We start from the raw sequence: 20,404 nt of genomic DNA, 5'->3' as shown, positions 1-20,404 counted from the left end.
TAACACAATTAACCCAAAAGTGCATGACCGTGGAACCGTGGAAGCATTTATCAGCAAAAATAATTTCATAAAATCGTTCCATGTTGTTCATTCTTCGTCTATTTTAACAAATTATTCCAGCTCTATTCTCTTGAATAAACTGTTTAAACTTTTAAAAAATCGCCTCCGCTCTCCTCCATTATATAATTCTAGTGATCATGAATGGGAATATAATGCATGGTCATGTAAAACTTCTACGACACAGTATCCTATCTGGAGGTGATTCCTCCTGACTTTTGTCACTCTAATTTATTTTTATGAATTATTCGAGAATAATTATATCTCTAGACTGGGTAATTAAGTAAACAATTTGAAGGTGTTTAAGTTTTTGAAAGAGACCTAAAAACTACTAAACCTTTTCATGTAATCAACGTATAATCTTCAATTATCAGCCATAAATTAAACAAAATAATTTCCATTCAATATATATTTGTTATGCAAGTTAATCCACAGTTAAACTTTGCAATCTCTGCGATTATGGAAAATGTTGTAAATGTTTATTTAATTTCTTTCGTGGCCATACAATCTTAAAACGTGTCTTCTTGCTTTATTATTTAAAGATTCAGATTGAAACCGGATTTGTTCCTATTGCTATTAGGGTAAATGAATAATTTCTAATGCTAAAAGAACACTAAAAAGCGTGTCCCTGTAAGAGTGATTTACTACAAGGGGCATATAGATGAGCCATTTGAATCTATAATCACTCTATAGGTGTAGAATCAGAACATTTTGTAGGTATTCATTGTGTTACTGCATCTACTTACATCTGCATCTAGATTTCATAGACTTCAGTTTTGGTATCTTATCTTTCATTAGAATTCATCAGGGATTAGCTATGAATAACTTTCAGCGCGTTTAACAGAATGAGATTTAGTAATTTTCATCGGAGATATCATTATCCGGAATATGTTCTTTTAAAATCTAAGGATGAATAGAGTATATAAATCTCGGTAAGACGTTCAAGACTTATGAAAAATACCACAGCTATGAGAGAAAATTGCAAAAACATTATATCAATAAGAAAAATGAGTGCATCACTTCCAAATTTGGTAAAATAATAGAAAATGTTGATATAGATGGAAAGACATTTGCAGTTAGATTAAATATTTCAGATAGAAATAGTCAATGGCATAACGTGACATTGTTTGTTGGGATAAAAGTGGCTCTGAACTCATACACATTAAAATTGTTGTAGATACGGTCGTCTATTGATTTAAACCCAAATGAATACCCAACAATAAAAATTTGAAGCAAAATTTGAATAACACAACTATAAATTTACGCCTTATACAGTGTGTCAATTTCAAAACTTTGAATTGCTCATAACTCCGAAGAGTGAATTTTTTTAGAAAATTGAAAAACCGTTTCGGCAGAATGGAGGGAACCAGTTTAATTAGGGTTGCAAATTTCTACATGTGTCTGTAAGGGGAGTAGGTAGCCCAACACGATTGATAACGATCAGCAATGAAATGAAAATTTTTTACATCTTCGATTAGATGGTGCTCCACCGCATTACGTCCTATAAATAAGACCAATTATCCTGGAAGATGCAGAGGAGAAATATAGCCACCGCAATCACCAGATTTAACACCCTTCGCTTTTTAAGGGCCACATCAAATCAGTCTTTACAAAACCAAGCCAGCCAATTAACAAGATTCACAGCATCGAATTACCAAAGTATGTCAATCCATTATCTCTGAATTATTTGAAAAAGTGAGAGAAGTTGAATTCTGACCATTTTTTGTTTAGAAAAAAACAGTGATTATTTTAAACTGTTTTTATTTACATTTTTTAAATATGATATTTCTATATTAATTTTGGATTACAAAAATTGGAAATTTTTTATTGAAACTAGTTTTTTATACGCAGTTTACAAATATCTTTAAAATAAGGTATCATCTGATAGGTGTTACAATTTAAAATTTGAAGGCTCAGGTAAATTCTCTCTTTAAAGGGATACGTAGAAGCTGGTTCCCCCTACATTCTACCAAAACGGTTTTTGAATGTTCTAAAAAAAATTTTGATCTTCAGAGTTATAGGCAATCCAAAGTTTTGAAATTGACACACTGTATATTGACAATTCTAATCAACTTTAAGGCAAATTAAGCTCAATCATAATCTATTTGCAGAACGAATGTGTGGGTGATGTTAGACCCATTTTTTATGAATTTGATGAAGGGTATTAATGAGAATCTTCCTAGTTAAGCTGAAAATCATGTTTTTAAATACTCAAATAAAATATTTATTCACACTATGAGAATTTATTTATTCACTTTCTAGTTTTTATCATTCTAATAAATCTGTAATTAATTATTTATATAAACAAGATGTCCATAATTCTATAATTTAACTGGTTACTTCAAAAAGGATTCACCCCAAAAGGAAAATCTCAAAAAATTTTAGTTTTTACAGTAGTTATTACAGCTTAAGTCATTTTCATGTGGGATTAAATTAATTTGCATTTTTTCAATACAACGGCATTATTTCGTCTCTGTTTATACCGAATTTTGTTCTCTATCTCTCCTTAGTAATAATCTGCAATCAATGGAGTAACCGTAAAGATGATTTGTTTGCAAATTTCCATTTTTTAATTTTAGTTTATTAAGATTTATATTTATTGTTAACTGTGGTTTTAGTTATAATCATTTTAAGGTTTAAGAAATAAGCATTTACAGCCATATTAATCCTATTCAATTAAGCGGACATTAAGCGAGACGCGATGTGTCCTGGTATTGTCAATTTTTATTTCCCCAACTATACTTCTGCGAAGATACTAAAACCTCCAATAACTCTAAACTACAGATATTTCGCAGAAACTACCCTTTTAGTCAATGGACTGTCCCTATTTCTAAGTTAACAAGAACTTTATGTCACCGTTAAGCTTGCCAGAACGTTAATGGTCTACCCCTTAATCGTTTTTTTACGTTTCTACTACTTTTTGCGGTTTAATATACAGAAACTAAGGTCAGAACTGATAATTACTTATCCGATATTTGAAAACAGGATTACGACTATAAATGTCTCTATTCCGTGACTTCTTCGCTAAGGTCAAGTTAAAGCGGAACTCCAAGATATAAAAAAAAACTAAAACTCAGATTTTCTTACCTCATGTAGGTACCTCGATGGTTTTCAAGCGATAAAACGACGGCATGTATTAGCACTCACCTTTATTCGTAAGCTTTCCATTGTCTTATTTCTGATTTAAGAGTGTGAATGACATTTTCTGTAAGCAGCTTTAGTAGAATTTAATTAATTCCCTTTGCAAAACAACTTTCGCCCATTTTCTTTCTGCAAAACACGTGATTTATGTTCAACCTTTAGGTGCTCAAAAAATAAAGAAGCTGAATTCAAAGAGCGATTGTCAAAGTAATTAAAAAGTCAAATGGTGGTCGTTAAAGTAGGACAGAATTGCAGAGGGAAGTTCCGGAAGAATTAATTTGGAAACTATCTGCCGGAAAGTTTTATAATTGATACAGCTTTCTAGGCTAAGTGCAGGGTATAAATAATTTGGCTCTTCTAGTGTGAAATTTATTCTTCCGTTGAATATATTTCCATAACCGATACGCCCCTAAGCTGTTTGTTTGCATAAACAACCGAAACTTTTGAATCAGGTCATGTTTAGTCTTGTTGTTAAAATCATTATTTTCCGTGTTAACATATAACTTGCCTATATAAAAATGCGCCTTAACCGTGTTATTTGCAATAAATAACCAGCTTCGGCTCCCAGTTTTTGTATGTTATCTTTACGTTATGTGATAACTAGCTTCATTACGCTCAATTTTCCAAAAGGCTTCATGCACATATCCATCCATCTCTAATTATTCCACCGACCCACTATAACCGTAAACTCAATTACACCTCCAATTAAATTACTCATTAACCCTCACGCGAAGCTAAGCTTAAACTGAGGGCTAAATTTTCCGAAAGAGTTTGCAAATTCATTATTAATTGTGAGTACGAATAATAAATACACGGATGGTGGAAACGAGTTTTAGAATCGATTTACATCGCCTTTAGAAATAATGGCACATAATTTATAATCCCATCAGTCTCGAACAAAGCAAGTAAATATATTATTAATCAGATTAAGGTGAAACGAAAAGCCTTAAATTCTATCTAGAACTGCGAGGGCTGTAAATTTGGTCTGAAGGAAGGTAAATAACACTTGTAGGTCTACATAGATAGGGGGAACTTGTGTCTTGTATAGGGGATTAGAAACCGCAATACGTGCTATTACTTCACAGGCAAACAAAGCGAGAATGGATGGATCTCAATATATGTATGTATATATCGACAAGTCACAATTTGTATCAATATGATTGAAACCACCGTTATAACCGTCATCGTTAATGGCATTATTCTGTTAGCTTGGCAACAATAAACAAATTAATTGGCCTACTAATTATCGAAACCAGGCTTTACCCGTTTCGGGGGCGAATTATACCGCGTGATTTCCTGCAGCCGTCGCTGTCGAACGTCAGCCCCGAAGACAAATGGGTTTTAAAACGAAGCGTAATTAGAAATTCGAAAAGACGATTCGCGAAAATGAAACTTGAACGTACTGATAGAGTCCTAGCTTTAGGAGTTAAAGGGATTTAGAGATGAGATTGAAGAGTTGTTTGGGATTTGGGGAAACCATTAACGTTGCTCAAAAATTCGAGACTCCTCGAAAGGTCTGAGAAAGCTCCATCTGCATCTGCGGAAAAAGTTATTTTTTCCGCACGGACTTGCCTGCAGAAAGATGTATTTTTCCATACTAGCGCAGAGAAACTTGTTTAGGTAGGAACTAAAATTTTGTGTGTGTATAAGGTGTACAACTTTGCTTCCGCCGTTTTTGAATAGATGTATGTAGCGGTAAGTAATGATCGAAATAAATAACCCCATGTGGGCATGCAGGAGCCTTGGGCACCTGTTAACATAACCTCATAAAAATATTAGTCTATTTGTGTCTTCATCATAAAGTTATTCGCAATTGAAAATGTCAGTGTACGAGCCAAATTCTCGTCATTTGCGGGAGGTTTTACTTTTCTGCTTCAATATGAAGAAATCTGCTGCTGAGGCTCATCGAATGCTCTCAGATACTTATGGGGAAGCCACTATTAGTGAAAGGACATGTCGTGAGTGGTTTCAGCGCTTCAAGAACGGTGATTTTCACGTCGAAGACCAACATAGCGGTGGAAGAAAGAAGGTTTTCCAAGATGCGAACTTGGAAGCATTACTTGACGAAGACTCGTGTCAAAGTCAACAAGAATTGGCACAATCATTGGGAGTGACTCAACAAACAATCTCAAAACGCCTCAAAGACATGGGAATGATTCAGAAGCAAGGATATTGGGTGCCGTACGAGTTGAAACCAAGAGATATTGACAGGCGTCTGTTCGCTTGTGAACAGTTGCTTGCAAGGCAAAGACGGAAGGGATTTCTGCATCGTATTGTGACTGGGGACGAGAAATGGGTTCATTACGATAATCCCAAACGCAAAAAGACTTGGGGATATCCCGGCCATGCTTCCACGTCGACGGCCAAACCGTCTATTCATGGTTCCAAAATCATGCTCTGTATTTGGTGGGATCAACTCGGCGTAATATATTATGAGCTGTTACAACCAACTGAAACAATCACAGGTGCTCTTTATCGAACCCAATTAATGCGTTTGAGCCGAGCATTGAAAAAGAAACGGCTGCAATACAACGAGAGACATGATAAAGTGATTTTGCAGCACGATAATGCTCGACCCCATGTTGCGCAAGTGGTCAAGAAATACTTGGAAACATTGAAATGGGAAGTCCTACCCCACCCGCCATATTCTCCTGACCTAGCTCCTTCTGATTATCACTTGTTTCGATCCATGGCACATGGGCTAGCTGACCAACACTTCCGGTCTTATGAAGAAGTAAGAAATTGGATAGAATCGTGGATCGCTTCAAAAGATGTCCAATTTTTTCAACACGGGATTCGTATGCTGCCCGAAAGATGGGAGAAAGTAGTGGCCAGCGATGGACAATACTTTGGATCCTAAAGGTATAATTAGTTTTTTACAATAAAATCGCGAAATTCGGAAAAAAAACGGCGGAAGCAAAGTTGTACACCTAATATATATACACATTTTTTCTTTTTTGGAATTTAGATGTCATTTTTAATTAAAAATGGTCTCTAGATTTCAAAAAAGAAAAAATATATAGGGCATTACATTTAAAAATCGAAAATGAGGTCATTTCCGGTTAAACCGGAAGTGCTAGATAAACGTCATTAATGTTAATCAATCGGCTTTATTCTCACATGGCTGCCTTCCAAATTTCAACATTCTAAGTTTAGAAATAAAAAAGTTATAACAGCGAGCCACCTTCTCGAATCACTCGGTATAGTTGCGTCTTCTAAAGCATGAGTTTTATTACATTGAAAGCAGCTTTTGCTCTTTCATCAGCTGAACTATGGAATTTTCAACTCTGAAGGCTTGAAATTAAACGTCAGATCCGTTTTATTGAACCTTATATGAAATTGGACATAAGTGGAAACTATTAGGGCCTTCCTAGAAAAGCCGGATACTCAATTAGGAACTGTTTTCAGACGCTTTTACTATTATTTTATTATCAATAACTACAACTTAGTTATTAACAAGAACTTTGGAACTGCACCAATTATGTTCTGTTAAATGTATTAGTTATTGATTGGTGGTATATTAGTTATAAATAGCTATAGATGGAGATAGGAATCTGGGACGTAAGTTTTCCTTGTCCTCATCTATCCTACACTTCAACATCCAACGAAGTTAATTTCCAAGATCCGTTAGATTGCATCTCCAATTCGACTGTCTCTCAATTGAGCAATTCACGGTTGATGTAAGATTCCAAATACATTTTCCCTCCCCTATAAATCAATCTTAATATGAATTGAAAACATGATCGGGTCAATTTGCAATGTTTTAAAAACCCTCATTTAGGGCGGCCATTTAATTTCTCCGCTGACCCGGTTTGACCTCAACCTCAATTAGGCCTTCAATTAAATTACTCATTAAGCCGCTCACTAACGCAAGACCAATTTCTGGATTAATTTTATGCAGGACGAAGTTATATAATTGTTATTAATTAATCCGTTAAATGGATGGATTAGGGCCAAAGAGATTTCGGCTGTAAATTTGTTGGCGGGACCTTGATGCCACGCGAGTCTTCTCCATGGTTTTATGCGCAGCCGAGCCGACAAGAGCAAAAACTTTGGCTTGATAATGTTGTATGTGACCTAAAAATAATGACTATCTACAAGTAGGACAATACGTTCAGTAACCTGCTTCTAGAACGCAAACCCAACAACGATCTACCGCCCATAAAAACAAAATGCCCAATTCTCGTATGATAATTTATCAGACAAAACCAAAGCCATTACTTGCCAGCGGCGGCCATTTTCTGAAAAAATTCCGAATGGCCATTTTAATGGCGGTTTTTGTGTTCCAGGGACGGTGCCGAGCCCGGAACGTGAATATCAGCTAAACGATACCAGTGCAGAGGTAAGTTTTATGCCCCTTTAGAATAGGTTTTCATGGCTTTTATTAACATTCCTGCATTTTTATCCCTGTCCCAATAAATTCTAATGTTTTAAAATGCGGAAATTATGGTCTCCATTCGACGCACCATTTGCATTTTGAATAAATTGGAGACGATTTAAGGGTTTATCGTCCATATTGCAGTTTTAAGCAAATTTCTAAGAGGGAAAGTATTAGAGCGTTTTTTTACCAAAAAAAAACAAAGGGATAAAACGAAGGTTTGTGTAAAGAAATCGTCGAAAATCCTGGGGTCAGCAAACGTCATAGGCAGAAAATTTATGGGCCAAAAAATTTAATACCTAGATCCGTAAATCGAGCTTAAAATTGGAATATTAACCTGTCTCTCGCATTGGCCAAATTCTGAAACCGAAATTCCGGATTGGGGTTATAAATTTCCAGGGTGGTAATTATATTTTCGGTTATTAGAGGATTGACGCCTTAAAATGCAATTTTGGGTGTCAGTTACACTAAGAACGGAAACTTCCTTCGGTGATTTATATAAGGCACATATTTAAATTTGAAAATACTTATTCAATCCTGTTTTATGACTGAACGTCTTTGCAATAAGAAATACTGACGCTTTAAGTACTGCAAAGCTCTTTATCGGAACCTCGCGCCAGTACCTATAAGTCGCTAATTGCCTGATTTCAAAGACATTTTGATGTTTGTTATTTCTTTCGTGGTTTCCCAGTGGGAATAATTAGTCGATAATAAAATCAGGTTAAAATTTCTTTACTTTTACATAGATAAAAGTCTTTCTTTACGATTAGCATGGTCGATAAGTTAGTCATATCTTAATAGACTTCGGTAAGAATGCACATGAAAGATATTATGACCCTTTTTTTAAGTTTTATTCTCTCTGAAGGAGATAAAAAGAAATAAGGAACTAAATTCTTTGTGTGGACAATATTGGAGTGGAAACTTTCGGGTATTTTGTACTTGGTAACTTAGTGCCCTTATGTCTTGTACTTCACTGTCATGTTCAATAGTGTGTTAAGAACAGAATCGCCAGTAACTGTCTTATGCTTTTTTGAATAGTTCGACTACAATTTTACTCTCTTTCGGAGTTTATAAATCTAATGATTTATAGCTTCTCACAAGAAAATTTTTGTTCATTCTAGGAGAATCATTTAATCCATTAGTAAATTCCCCACCAAAATCACTTTGTTACACAATAAAACTTACAAAAAGCAATAATTTTTGCTCTTTAACAAATCAATTCCAACATATCCCGGCTCAATTTAGCTGTGTTGTGTTATACTAGTATGGGTCGTTTATTGATGTCTGAAATTGTGGCAGGTGCGATAATATAGAATTGTGCGACAATACTATAATTATATAATGTGTGGTAGTAGTAGTAAAGTGGAGGGCCCTGCAATTAGGCCATAATAGGCCCACTTCGCCCTTAATCTAACTCCCCTTTCACTCGACGGGGCTTCCCTCCTTCTCCGCAAAATGGCTAGTCTTCTTTACTTTATGAAGAAGGGTACTCTACTCCATTCAAGAGATAGGAGTCCTGGAGAAGAAGGGCGGCTCCTAAAACTTTTTGTGTAAGACGTGTCTACCTATTGCATCGTACCAGCAAGTTTGTCGATTCTCAAGAGATGTATATATCTGTTTAGTCGGCAATAACCTGTAAGAACTCCAACTAGATCATACCTGATGTACTATTGATTCCTCCTTCCCAGGAGATGAATATGTCAGTTACGTCTGTAGTGACCTGGTAAAACCTCCACTAGGTCTCCGATATATTACCCGCTCCTCCTTCCATAATAGCCATGATGTCTAAGATGTGTCCGGATTGGGCAAGATATCCTTGGCTTTTCTATATTTCTCTTACCATATCCAGTTTGATTTTTTTATTGCCATCTCCACGTGTCCAACACATGGATAGCAGGAATACCTTTGCTGATCCCTAAGCATGTTTCAAGTCTGCCGAAGCATGATAGGGAACCTCACTTGGCTAACTCATCAGCTCTTACGTGCCCTTTGACATTCCTGTGGCCCGGAATCTAACATGTGGTGACATTCCATGTGTTTTTTCTCACAAAGTGATATCTTCTGAATACTTTTGACATTGTCTTGTGATGGTCGATTAGTGGAGGATTCGCCTTGGATACTTTGCCTCTCTCCCAATCCGGCCCTGTGGTGGCAAGCTGTGTCACAAGCGAATAAAGTCATGGCGCGTATCCACCAAAAACTCGGGTTGGTTAGTTATCCAACAACTCGAGAAATTACTACCAAGCATAACTTCGGAGGCCAGATTCTTGGTTGTGTGGTAAAAGTTTTACTCCCCAGATTCAAGAATTTAATCCTAGGTGGGGGATGGGGTATATATACTTCTCTTGATATCTCTCAGACTCTAACCCCACGCCATCTCCATTTATCCGATTAAAAAAATTATAAATAAATATAAGAATAATTAATTGTGATAAAATGGTTTTCTTGGCAAAAGTTATCCGCCGATTCTATTTACATGAAAAAATCTACCCGATGTCGTTTACACTTCTATTAAATTTAAAAACAACAACCATATTAGGGTGTAGCAAAATGGCCAATTTTCGCATTCATTAATTTCAAAACACAAATAATTTCAAGAAAATAATTAATATCGTTAAATTTATGTCGTGTAATAATTTACAATAAATTCTTTCTCAGGATGATTTCCATAAAAATCATGATAGATTCGAAAAATGTTATGAAATAATTGAATCACTAGGGAGATTATGAAATACCGATCTTTATTCACCCTGAAGTGTTTACTCGAAATTTCCGAAGTGCTCAATTCAATTCAAGTGTTCAAAACATTACAAAAATCCTATTTAACAATAATTTTAACTTGATCCAAAATTTACCAAGGAATTAAATTTTGTATTCAAAGCTCAAGTATTTTTATTCGAAAATTCGTAGCCTTCATCCATCCTATAGTTGACGAGATTTCCTAAAGAAATTTATTAATAATTTCGTAACATTTTTATTCAAATTTTAAAGGCACTAAATTCTGCACAGCATAAAGAAAACGGTTTGAATAAAGATTTTCAAGTTCCAATCAGAGTTCTTCGTTTTTCAATAAAACTAAACCAAAAATAAAAACTTGACTATGTTTTCAACAATAGCACACCGATAGCAATGTGCTTTATCCAAAAGACCGACAAAAATGAACCAAACGAACGAAAAGTTAAACGGAAAAGATTGACTGAAACTGAAAAGAACTTTAACTCGAGTGGTCTTTTACTTGATTGTAATAGAACATTTACGGATAGAATGTTTTATGAAAATTGCAGTTCGCAGTTTTAAATCTGTGGGATTAAAAAGGGTAATGATGCAAGAGATATATTTTATGCTCTTTGTTTCTTTTTTACAATTGTAGAACTAGCAGTCGGCCATGAATTGAGGATGGATTTAACGCTTCAAGAATATAACTCAAATCTTTTATTTAACTGGCAAACCTCTCTGACTCGTTGCTGTAGTAAGATGAGATTTTCAGTTTTATCTTTTCGATATCTTTTTTCACTGCATCTTTTTGAAAGGAGCATGTTAACAAGGGTGCTTACTAAAATATCAAGTATATTGATTGGCCCTTCCGAAATGAGTTAAATTGTCACTCTTGTATAATTCACTCTTGAGTAATAATCAGACTTGACATGCTGACATGAGAATTTTCCTTCAGAAAAAATTTTCAGTTTAAAATATACAGCAATAAAATACAAACCGAGTGTAACACCAAGAACGAAGCATAACACAATTTAAATAATGTTTGACCTGGTAACGTGGCGATTGTACATTCTTAAATTTCCTCCAATCCCACAATCTCCTACGTTTCAACTTCCAGAACTTTTTAATTATGCCTATTTTAGGCTCGTGAACTATAACGAATCAAACAATCTAATCAATTTAAAAAAGGCATAAAATGGTCGAGAGCAATTATTAATTATTGCCTTCCATAGCAGACAGTGTTTTATAAGTTGTTCTCTGGAAAAAATCCAATTTAGGGAAATAAGAGCGAAATGAGTTTCAGGCAGTATAAATGAATTCGCAGGGTGGCGTTTTATATGAAAAGATTTTAATTATAGCTATAGCAAAAATATGTTCCCTCTTTTTCTTTTTCCAGGAACGAGACTCATTTTATTGCTTTATTGAAGCATGGGATTTAATTCGGAATATGATTATAATTATTATAAAAGGCTGTTTTACATTGAAGGGTTTCTATTACGTACATTGTGCAGTAGAACGAAAAGTTCATTAATTTTCTTGATAGCTCAAAAAACTATTTTAGAAATTATTCAGTGCCTGGCGGCTGAAAAATGCAATTTTATTGGATAAGAAATCACCCTTGTTCTGAAGTTTAAACCACGCTTTTAATACGATCGTCTAATAAGCTTCATAACGTGCATTTCATAATTGGAGCATTTCCCTGCATTAAGCTATTCAATAATCGATAAATTGTTTGCCATTCGCTTATCGGTTTAAATTTCTATGCCATCTTCATAACGACGTGCCTTCAGTCGATACGATGCTTATAAGTAATTTATAAAGATGAAAATTATATTAAAGACTTTGCCAATTAACCGATTAACTTCCCCTTTTTAGATCGATTTTGTTAGGAGTATCGATAATGTCCGTTTCCATATAGTTCTGTGCAGGCTAAATACATTGTATTATCCTGTAGTTTTAATCTAATAAACTAATCCTTGTTCTTCGAAACTTATTTATAACTTCTATCAACTCTAAATCCTATAATATTCTGGGGATTAATATTAAAGCAAACCCAAGTTGCCTCAAAACTCGGCTCGTGGGGAACCCAAGGTAAATCCACCGAAGTCTTTGATTTAATTTATCAAATTTGAAGGATCATATTTCAAGGCAAGGTGATATTGTGATACTACATCTCAAGATTAATTTAATTTGATCATTCGGTAATGGAATAATGAAAAATGTTTTAATGGAAAAATTTTAATTTGCGATGTGAGTGAACTCCTCGGCATAAAATTAAATGGAGATGATTCGATTCACCTGCCGAAGGCCTTTTGTAATTTCGACGTCATTGACCATTTTCTTAAATAACGAGAGACATTTTAGGCGGTTTATTAATTGGTCTACAGAGTGCTTCTCAGGGAGTTTTTATCTTCTACATTTTCGCAGAAATTTTATTTAATAAATATATTTTTAGTGAACTGTCTTTGAAATATTATCTCAACAAAATGCGGGAAAGAGCTGACCTGCAATGGGAAAAATTGTAAGAAAAAAGGCAATTCTAATTAACATGTATAATGCCGTTTTTGCATTTTTTACCATTTTGCATTACAGATTTAACATGTAACGTTATTATATTCCTAAATACCACACATTAAGTAAAAGCTCTAAAATGCACGTGTGTTTAACGTTTTACAATGGTCTCTCGTCAGTACTGTTTTACGAAAATGCGCGTATTATTGAGGTAGGAAATGAGATCGTTACGTTTTACACAGTGTTTTATATCTGCTATAAATCACCCAGGCGCTGTCACATTTAAAATCGATTAAGGTCTGCTATAAGGAGTTGGGACAGGAAAAAGTGCACTAAAAATATGAGGAATTGTAACATATCCATGTTGTCGTACACATTTGCGAGTTTTTGGTTTATGCCACTTTACTGACTTTTGTAAGTTCAAGAAAATGTGAACGTGCTGTAGAATCTTTATATGCACGCCCGCGGTCAAATTTTTGCTGTACGTATACCAATTTCAAATAGCCATACAAATTTTTGGCACTTTGATCTTTTTGAAAAGCCACGTAGAACTTTTTATTGCACATGTATGATAAAGTGCTATTTTTAACTCGTAAATGCGTGCCCGTAAAGCCATTTTATCTTACAATCGTAAAAAAATTTACAAAATTCATAAGTAAAAAGGATTTTAGAAAACATGTAAAAAAGTTAAACCGTGAAATAAAAAGCAAAACAATTCCTCGCTTCGAGAATTTTTACTCGGGTTTGGATAAGTTTTTGTGATAATTGTTTGTCTTAAAACATCGACTTGCTCTGCAACACAAGGAACGTTTAGTTCTCCTTTTCTTTCTTTTGTAAACTTGCGGTATTTGTAATAACGCTCAACAATTCCATCTGTCCACGGTTTTCTCCTATTTGCAAAAGAATTTAGTATGCTTTTAGATCTGCCTTATTTAAATGAATTATTGACTTTATTTCATTGCAAGTTAAAAAAAAACGTTGATAAACATAAGGCCGTTTTTAGTCTGCCATTCATCAACGTAGTTCTTATGCAGTAAAATGAGTCTTCAGTCTGTTTTCTTTTTCTCGTCTTAAAAAAACTTCAAGATCAACTTTAAAAACAATTCATACATTTTGGATGATTTAGTGTTTTTAATTCCTGTCTATTGAAAGCAAAGTGAAAACTTCTATCTTCTTTATAAAGAAGTTTTATTTGTTTAAATATCTCTCAAATAATCCTGAGTTTTGTAATTTTAAAACTTTTACAATTTAACTTTACAATGTAACAATTTAAGTTTTGTTTCTTTTATTGATGTTTTATTTAATGACTCCGGCTTTTTATTTCAATAATTTGCATGCATGGTCAGCTTTAGATGCATTGTCTCGGAAACCGTTGCTTCTAGCGATTTACATAAGTTATACCTTTCCTCAGTAGAAAAGGTAGAGAAATAGATTTTTCTACTCAAAAGTGATATACAGCGTGACACAAAAAAGTTTCAGCTGTTTAAAGGTGTCCTAATAGCCGCTGGTGGCGCCCTCTAGAAGATACAACTAAATCGTTCATAAATTTGAATTTCTCGTCTTAAGAAACCCCCGAATACAAAATTTCATAAAATTAGCTTAATGTAGTGGAAAGTTATTGAAGAAAATGTGATTTATTTTTTCAAATTTAACACGTTGTATCTCGGTTATTATTAACTTTTGGTATAACATAAATATATGTAAATCGGAGTATTTTTACATCAAGAATCCGTCTATGCTCCGTGTCTTATTAATTAAGGACCATCCTGTATATAATTAATAATAAAAAATTAAACTGATTAGAATCTGTTCCTCTGTTAAATTTTAATCCTCTGTTAAATTTTAATGTCCTAAGAAAGAATTGTCGAATTCTTCCATGGAAAATAGGTATTTACCCTTTAACAAAACTTAGAAAAACAAATAAATTTTATTTTTATCTATCTTTTAAAAATTTTTTTGCAATTTATTAAATTCGTTTCTCTTACGACAGAAAGTAGACATATTTTTCTGAATGAATTTTTATAGCAACCCTTAATTCTAGCAATATTTAGTCGATTTTTTATAGGATTTCGTACATTTTCACGTCTGCTTCGCTTTAAAGTTTCGACCTACAGAGATAAAAACTGACAACTCATTTCTCTTTCTTTAGGAAGTGGGTATTTATTCCTGCAATAAAGGTTCTAATAAATTTTTCTACCCCCTTCTCTGCAATCTTTCGGCTAAGGCAACAAAACTAACGACTTATTTTTTCTTTCTTTGGAAGATGACAATTTTTCCTTTCATACAACTGTAAAATCATTTTTAGTTTCAATAATTTTTTTGTCGGATTTAAGATTGAATATATTTTAACATCTATTTCGAGTTCAAACTTTAGCTTACTAAAAGAGAACTGAAGACTGCCTTTTTCTTTGGAAAGTGGAGACATATTTATTCTCTTACAAAATTGAAGAAAGCAAATATACCTTAGTGTACCGGTTTTTGGAAAGGTTTTAGTATATTTTTACATCTAATTTTCAGTTAGACAGATCTTCGTACACATCTGCTTCTTCTCCAAATTTAGATATTGTGGAGGAAAACTGAAGATTATTTTCTTCGTTCTTCTAAATATCGAGATTTAGTCTTTAAATGAATTTCATAATGAATCTTTGTTTAATATTTGGAGTTAAGTTCGAATAAGTATTTTTGTCCACTTTCACATCTGCATCTTTTCCAAATTTCGATTCTATAAAAGAAAACTAGAGTTCCTTCCCTTGTCTCCTGTGACCTTGGTAGTCTCTCCGAACAGCGATTTCAAACCAGCGAATATCATTACGTGATTTTAGCTGAGGACACCGAATTGTTACCTCTAATACTTCACGGAATTATATATAACATGTCATCAAATTTGTATTAAAATTTAAAGTGAATGGCTCAACCGAGCTCAACAGTGTGCGGTTAATCGCAGATAAACGTGAAACTGCTCGAAATTAGGTCAAAGAGCTCTTGGCGGCTTATCCGGTAAAATAATGGATCTTGCAGACATTTCCATTATCATTTTCCACCTTTTCAAACTGAGGATGGTTAAGCTTGCATGTTTTTATAACTAAAAATTTAACGATGTTTATAGTATAGCAATGGGCAAAAGCTATTTTAATAAGAAACTTCTAAAGCAATCTAAAATTAAGGAATTTTAAATCGAAATTTTTGATTTAATTTTCCTTAATTCACTCCAGTGTGTGTGTTTTAATTAAATATTTGAATAAACCGTACTTGTTTTGTATTATTTGTAAAAAAAATTAACTAACCGAAATGCAGCTGCTTTCATCCATGTTATTCAAATTTTTAATTCCACAATCTCTATCCTTTAAAGCATATTAAAAACGAACTAAAAATAGCATGAAACTCAAGAATATTTAAATAACCCTCTTCTTGCCGCAAAACACAAATTGCGGCCAGCTGAGGCCCAACCTTGCGGAGGTTTTTAAGGGTTTATAAGTATTAAATTAAGAGAGTTGAAAAGCAATTTTAGAGAAGAATGACAATATTAGAAAATTTTTAAAAAACTACTAAGTTATACGTTTAATAAACCGTCCAATAAACTTTGTGGCTAATGAAGATTTAAAAATGGAGACAGGTAATTGAATAAAAATTGAGTAGAGGCTTAATTGAAATTAGCAAAGGGCATAATTCAAGCTTTGAGAAGATAGTTTTCGGAATCTATTTATCACAATTAAGCCTGGTTTATCTTGTGAAGTCACTAATAAGGCCAATTAGGCCTCGAGTAATAAATTTATAGGAGAAGACGAGCATATAGGGCTGCGGCTCTGTGAAGCATTGTTTTGTTCCTGTATTTAAGTTGTTAATTTGTTTCCCGAGTTATCGAGGCAACAAACAATTCAGCCTATTGAAGACTCTAAAATTTAATTTGACATTGTGTTATCTGAAAATATGTTGACGACATGACATTTTGAACAGTTTTTCAACATTTGTTGTATTGCAAAAATCAGGGACGTACGAAAAAGAGCTTCAAAGCAGGAAACAGTCATGACAAGCATCGATTATTATTAATCTCACCGATTTTCGAAAATAAAAATTTTCAATTTTTTTGTAATTTTTTCGTTTAAAATTTTAGGGTTCATAGATTTTGTATATAAAATTCCAGAGGTGACAATGCAAAAATCGTATCAAGGATACTTTAACGAAAAGATAAAAAAGGAAGGACGTTGACTCTTCGCCCCTATAATTTTCTAATATATCGAGAAGTATAAAAAAACAAAAAAAGGAACAAACAGTTCATCATTTTAGTTTTAAAATCTTTAGAATATTTATATTCTCAAATTTAAAAATTCGTGATAACTATGAAAATTGAGGAATATCCACTGCCGTTGATTGATGGAAAAAGTTCGTTGAGTCTTCAATGAATTTTAATAATCTAAAGGTTTGAAAGAACAATTCGCACAGAAAGAAGCATTCGTGCACACACCGAGGATTTATATATTTTTGACTTTAAAGGCTTTTTTCACCAATTGGCGTAGTTTTTTTCTCTATGTATAGGAGTTGCTTAGGAGAAAGCTCTAAAATTTTAAAATAGTTATTGATTGATCGAAAAGTTGTACGGTTTAAATCTAACGATTTTGAAAATAAGAAAACAAACAGATTTTATCGTGATAAAATTTCTGGGCAAATTGCATCGCAATAAAATTGCTGTGAATGTCTTAGAGTCGAATATTTTTCACAGATCAATTATTTTAGACTCATATGTATTCATGTAATCTAGGTGAGAAAAAAGCATTCGTTGAGTGATTCCTGATTCCCTGATCCTGATTTTTTCATCATAGATTGCACGCATGCATATTGCCTTTAAATAATCTAGAATTTTTGCCGCACTTGTTTTATATTTGAGAACGTTTAACAATAAAACCAGTGCTCACGAGTGAACTGTTTAATATGCGAACGCACAAGCAGTACAATAGTATTTCTACTTGAATGAAAGCTACTAATCTATCAAAGCAGATTAAAATTTTTCATCAGCCAAATAAGTCATTATCCACGACGGTGTTGATTAAAATGAAGGTTCACAAATAAAATATAATGATGCATGCAAGTAAATGATAGGTATTTGTGCCTGAAAGGACTCATTATTCAAGAGTAAAATGTTTAAAATGCGAGGACGCAAGCCCGGTCATACTCATATCTAATTATATAAATTATAATAAATTATACGATAATTGATGCCGATGTACCTATAATGGTATACAGGAATTATTTGCGAGCAGAAGGAGTATATCTACCATAATAATAAATCAAGTCGTAATGTAAATTTCATTACTCATGAGTAAAACGAGTTATTTTCCACTAGTTAGTTATTTAAAAGAGGAGGCCGCAAGTGTTAGTATATACAGGGTGTTTTTTAAATATAAATGCCAATATCTTAAAAATTTTGTCAGCAATGGAAAAATCCATAAATACGTCTACCATGGTGGGGAAGATGATTTAGGGTATGATGTACTCACTAACTTTTACCAAATACACCTTAGCCACCCACCCAACTTGTCCTACCCTCAATCATCTTTCTTCATCGTGTTATGGAAGACGTATTTCTGAATTTTACTATTGCCGGCACGATTTTCAAGATATTAGCATTTATATTTTTTAAAAACCCACCCTGTATATAGCTAGAGAGAAACCACTGATGCACCAACATATATTTCATTTTTTCCAACCACATGAAATACACTGAGGTTTGAAATATATTTTGAATTATTCGTAAGGCAAATATTTCGATATTTGCTACTAACTTGTTTAAAATGGGGTTCGCCAGAGATAATGTTTTGTTATTTAAAAAAATAAACCATTCTGTTGCAGGAAAGTATAGTTGAATTATTCATGAGTATTCCTACCATAATAAAAGTCATTCATTTGTAATAGTTTATTTTAATTATTCGTCAGTAAAACCAGTAATAGTCCACAAATGAATTACATACTAATATTTAAGATATGAGCGCGCAAGCGATGTTGTGCTCATGCCTACAGTAAAACCGGGTTTTGCATAAAAATATATTTAAATAATTCGTGACTAAAATAGATCATTAACCACGATCATATTAATATTTTTGTGCATCAATAGATACTGACGCGCATAAATAAACTTCAATTATTCGTGAATAAAGCCTGTCATTATCCCTGAGAGAATTTTTTAACTGGATATATTGTTTGTTAAGCGAGTGAAATTGAGCGAGATATGCACACGTATAGAATGAATTATTTTTGTTATAAAGGAATGAACCCCCCAGTTTCTTTACTGGAACAAAATTTAATTGGTATTTTTCGACCTTTGGCCCTTCTGATTAAAATTCAACACGCAAATTAGCGCCAACGGAGATAAAATTATCGTTAAAAAATGTACACATTTCGTTTACGGAACTGATGTTTTTTCATCAAACTGAAAACCGAAACTGTTTTGCATTTTTACGAGCTGATCTGCCATGGTTTCCCAGTTCAAAATAAACTTATATGCAGTTTCTTAATGGCGGAAAATGGTGCAGAGAAGAAAACGGATTTAATCATGCAATAAAGCGTCTGCACATCTGTGTGTACTTTCTGAATAATACAATTTCTTGAATAATAAATACTTCCTGAAGCCGTTTCCTAGAAGCTAAAGCCAGTTCGGTGGTTGACTAGCCACAAACTTACGAGTGTATCAAATTCCACTGTAGCTTAATAAAATTTAAACACATGTAAAAGTAAAGGTGCGTGAGTATGGCGATTTGTTGAAGTTTAATTTTGCATAAAATACCTTTTTAACTCAGCAAATTTAAAAATGTGTTATGCAGATCTACTTCATTAATGTTTGCTAATATTTTAATTTTAGTATTACATGTTCGAGATTATTAACCCCACGTTAGAGGACGGCTCAATTAATTCGGTTGTGCTCCATTATGGAAGTTAACAGGCCTTGAATTTGCAATATCCAGTCTTTCATATTGGTTTTCGGGATTTTATTGAAAGTGTGTATTAACTAGGGCCTTAATATCTTAATTTAGGCTAACAGGATTCGAACTAAAGCTGTCATTTCATCTCATTGTAAACACTAATTTGGGACTTTGAATTAACGCTCAAAATTTACTTTTAACAGCAGCTTGTCCATTAAAACTCAATGCCGTCCAAGAGGGTTTCCAAAAGTTGTTTTCAATTTACAAGGAGGCCTTATTAGTCCTTTAATTAATTCAAAATAACTTTTTGGCAGTTTCAAACACGAACCAGTCTTCAGGGAAATTGAGGGTATAATACCGTTTAATCCGCGCTTCGATGGCTTTTATGCTTTGCCAAACAACCTTTCTACTCAATTCTCTTAACTCATTTACCGCAATTGTATTATAGAACATAAATTTTAATTTTGAATCGACATTAATTAAGCTCGGTGGAAAAAACAAAAGCAGATGTAATCTCCGAGGCCCTTCAAAGATTATTATGAATTGCTTCCCCCCCGATTTTTCGAAGGGAATCGGAAATTGATGTCCCTGAGGAAGCGAAAACTCCTGTTAGTTTGCGGGCTGCTAAAAAGGGGGAAACTGCGAAAGTTTCCGGACTTTTCTGAATTCGGTTTGAAGTTGTTTTCTTTGT

The 20,404-nt window shown here is 33.6% G+C and overlaps 1 protein-coding gene across 1 annotated transcript in view; it reads left to right on the top strand.

The window, feature by feature from the left end:
• LOC136416045 (uncharacterized) overlaps positions 1-20,404 on the top strand; it is a 139,089-nt gene that overhangs the window by 9,315 nt on the left and 109,370 nt on the right. Inside the window, exon 2 of the mRNA XM_066401024.1 lies at positions 7,488-7,540. Coding sequence (XP_066257121.1) covers positions 7,488-7,540 — 53 coding nt within the window. The remainder of the gene's footprint in view (positions 1-7,487; positions 7,541-20,404) is intronic.

The sequence above is a fragment of the Euwallacea similis genome, chromosome 22 (assembly GCF_039881205.1).
Source record: "Euwallacea similis isolate ESF13 chromosome 22, ESF131.1, whole genome shotgun sequence".
Taxonomy (NCBI): Eukaryota; Metazoa; Arthropoda; class Insecta; order Coleoptera; family Curculionidae; genus Euwallacea; species Euwallacea similis.
This window is presented reverse-complemented; position numbering and strand designations above follow the sequence as displayed.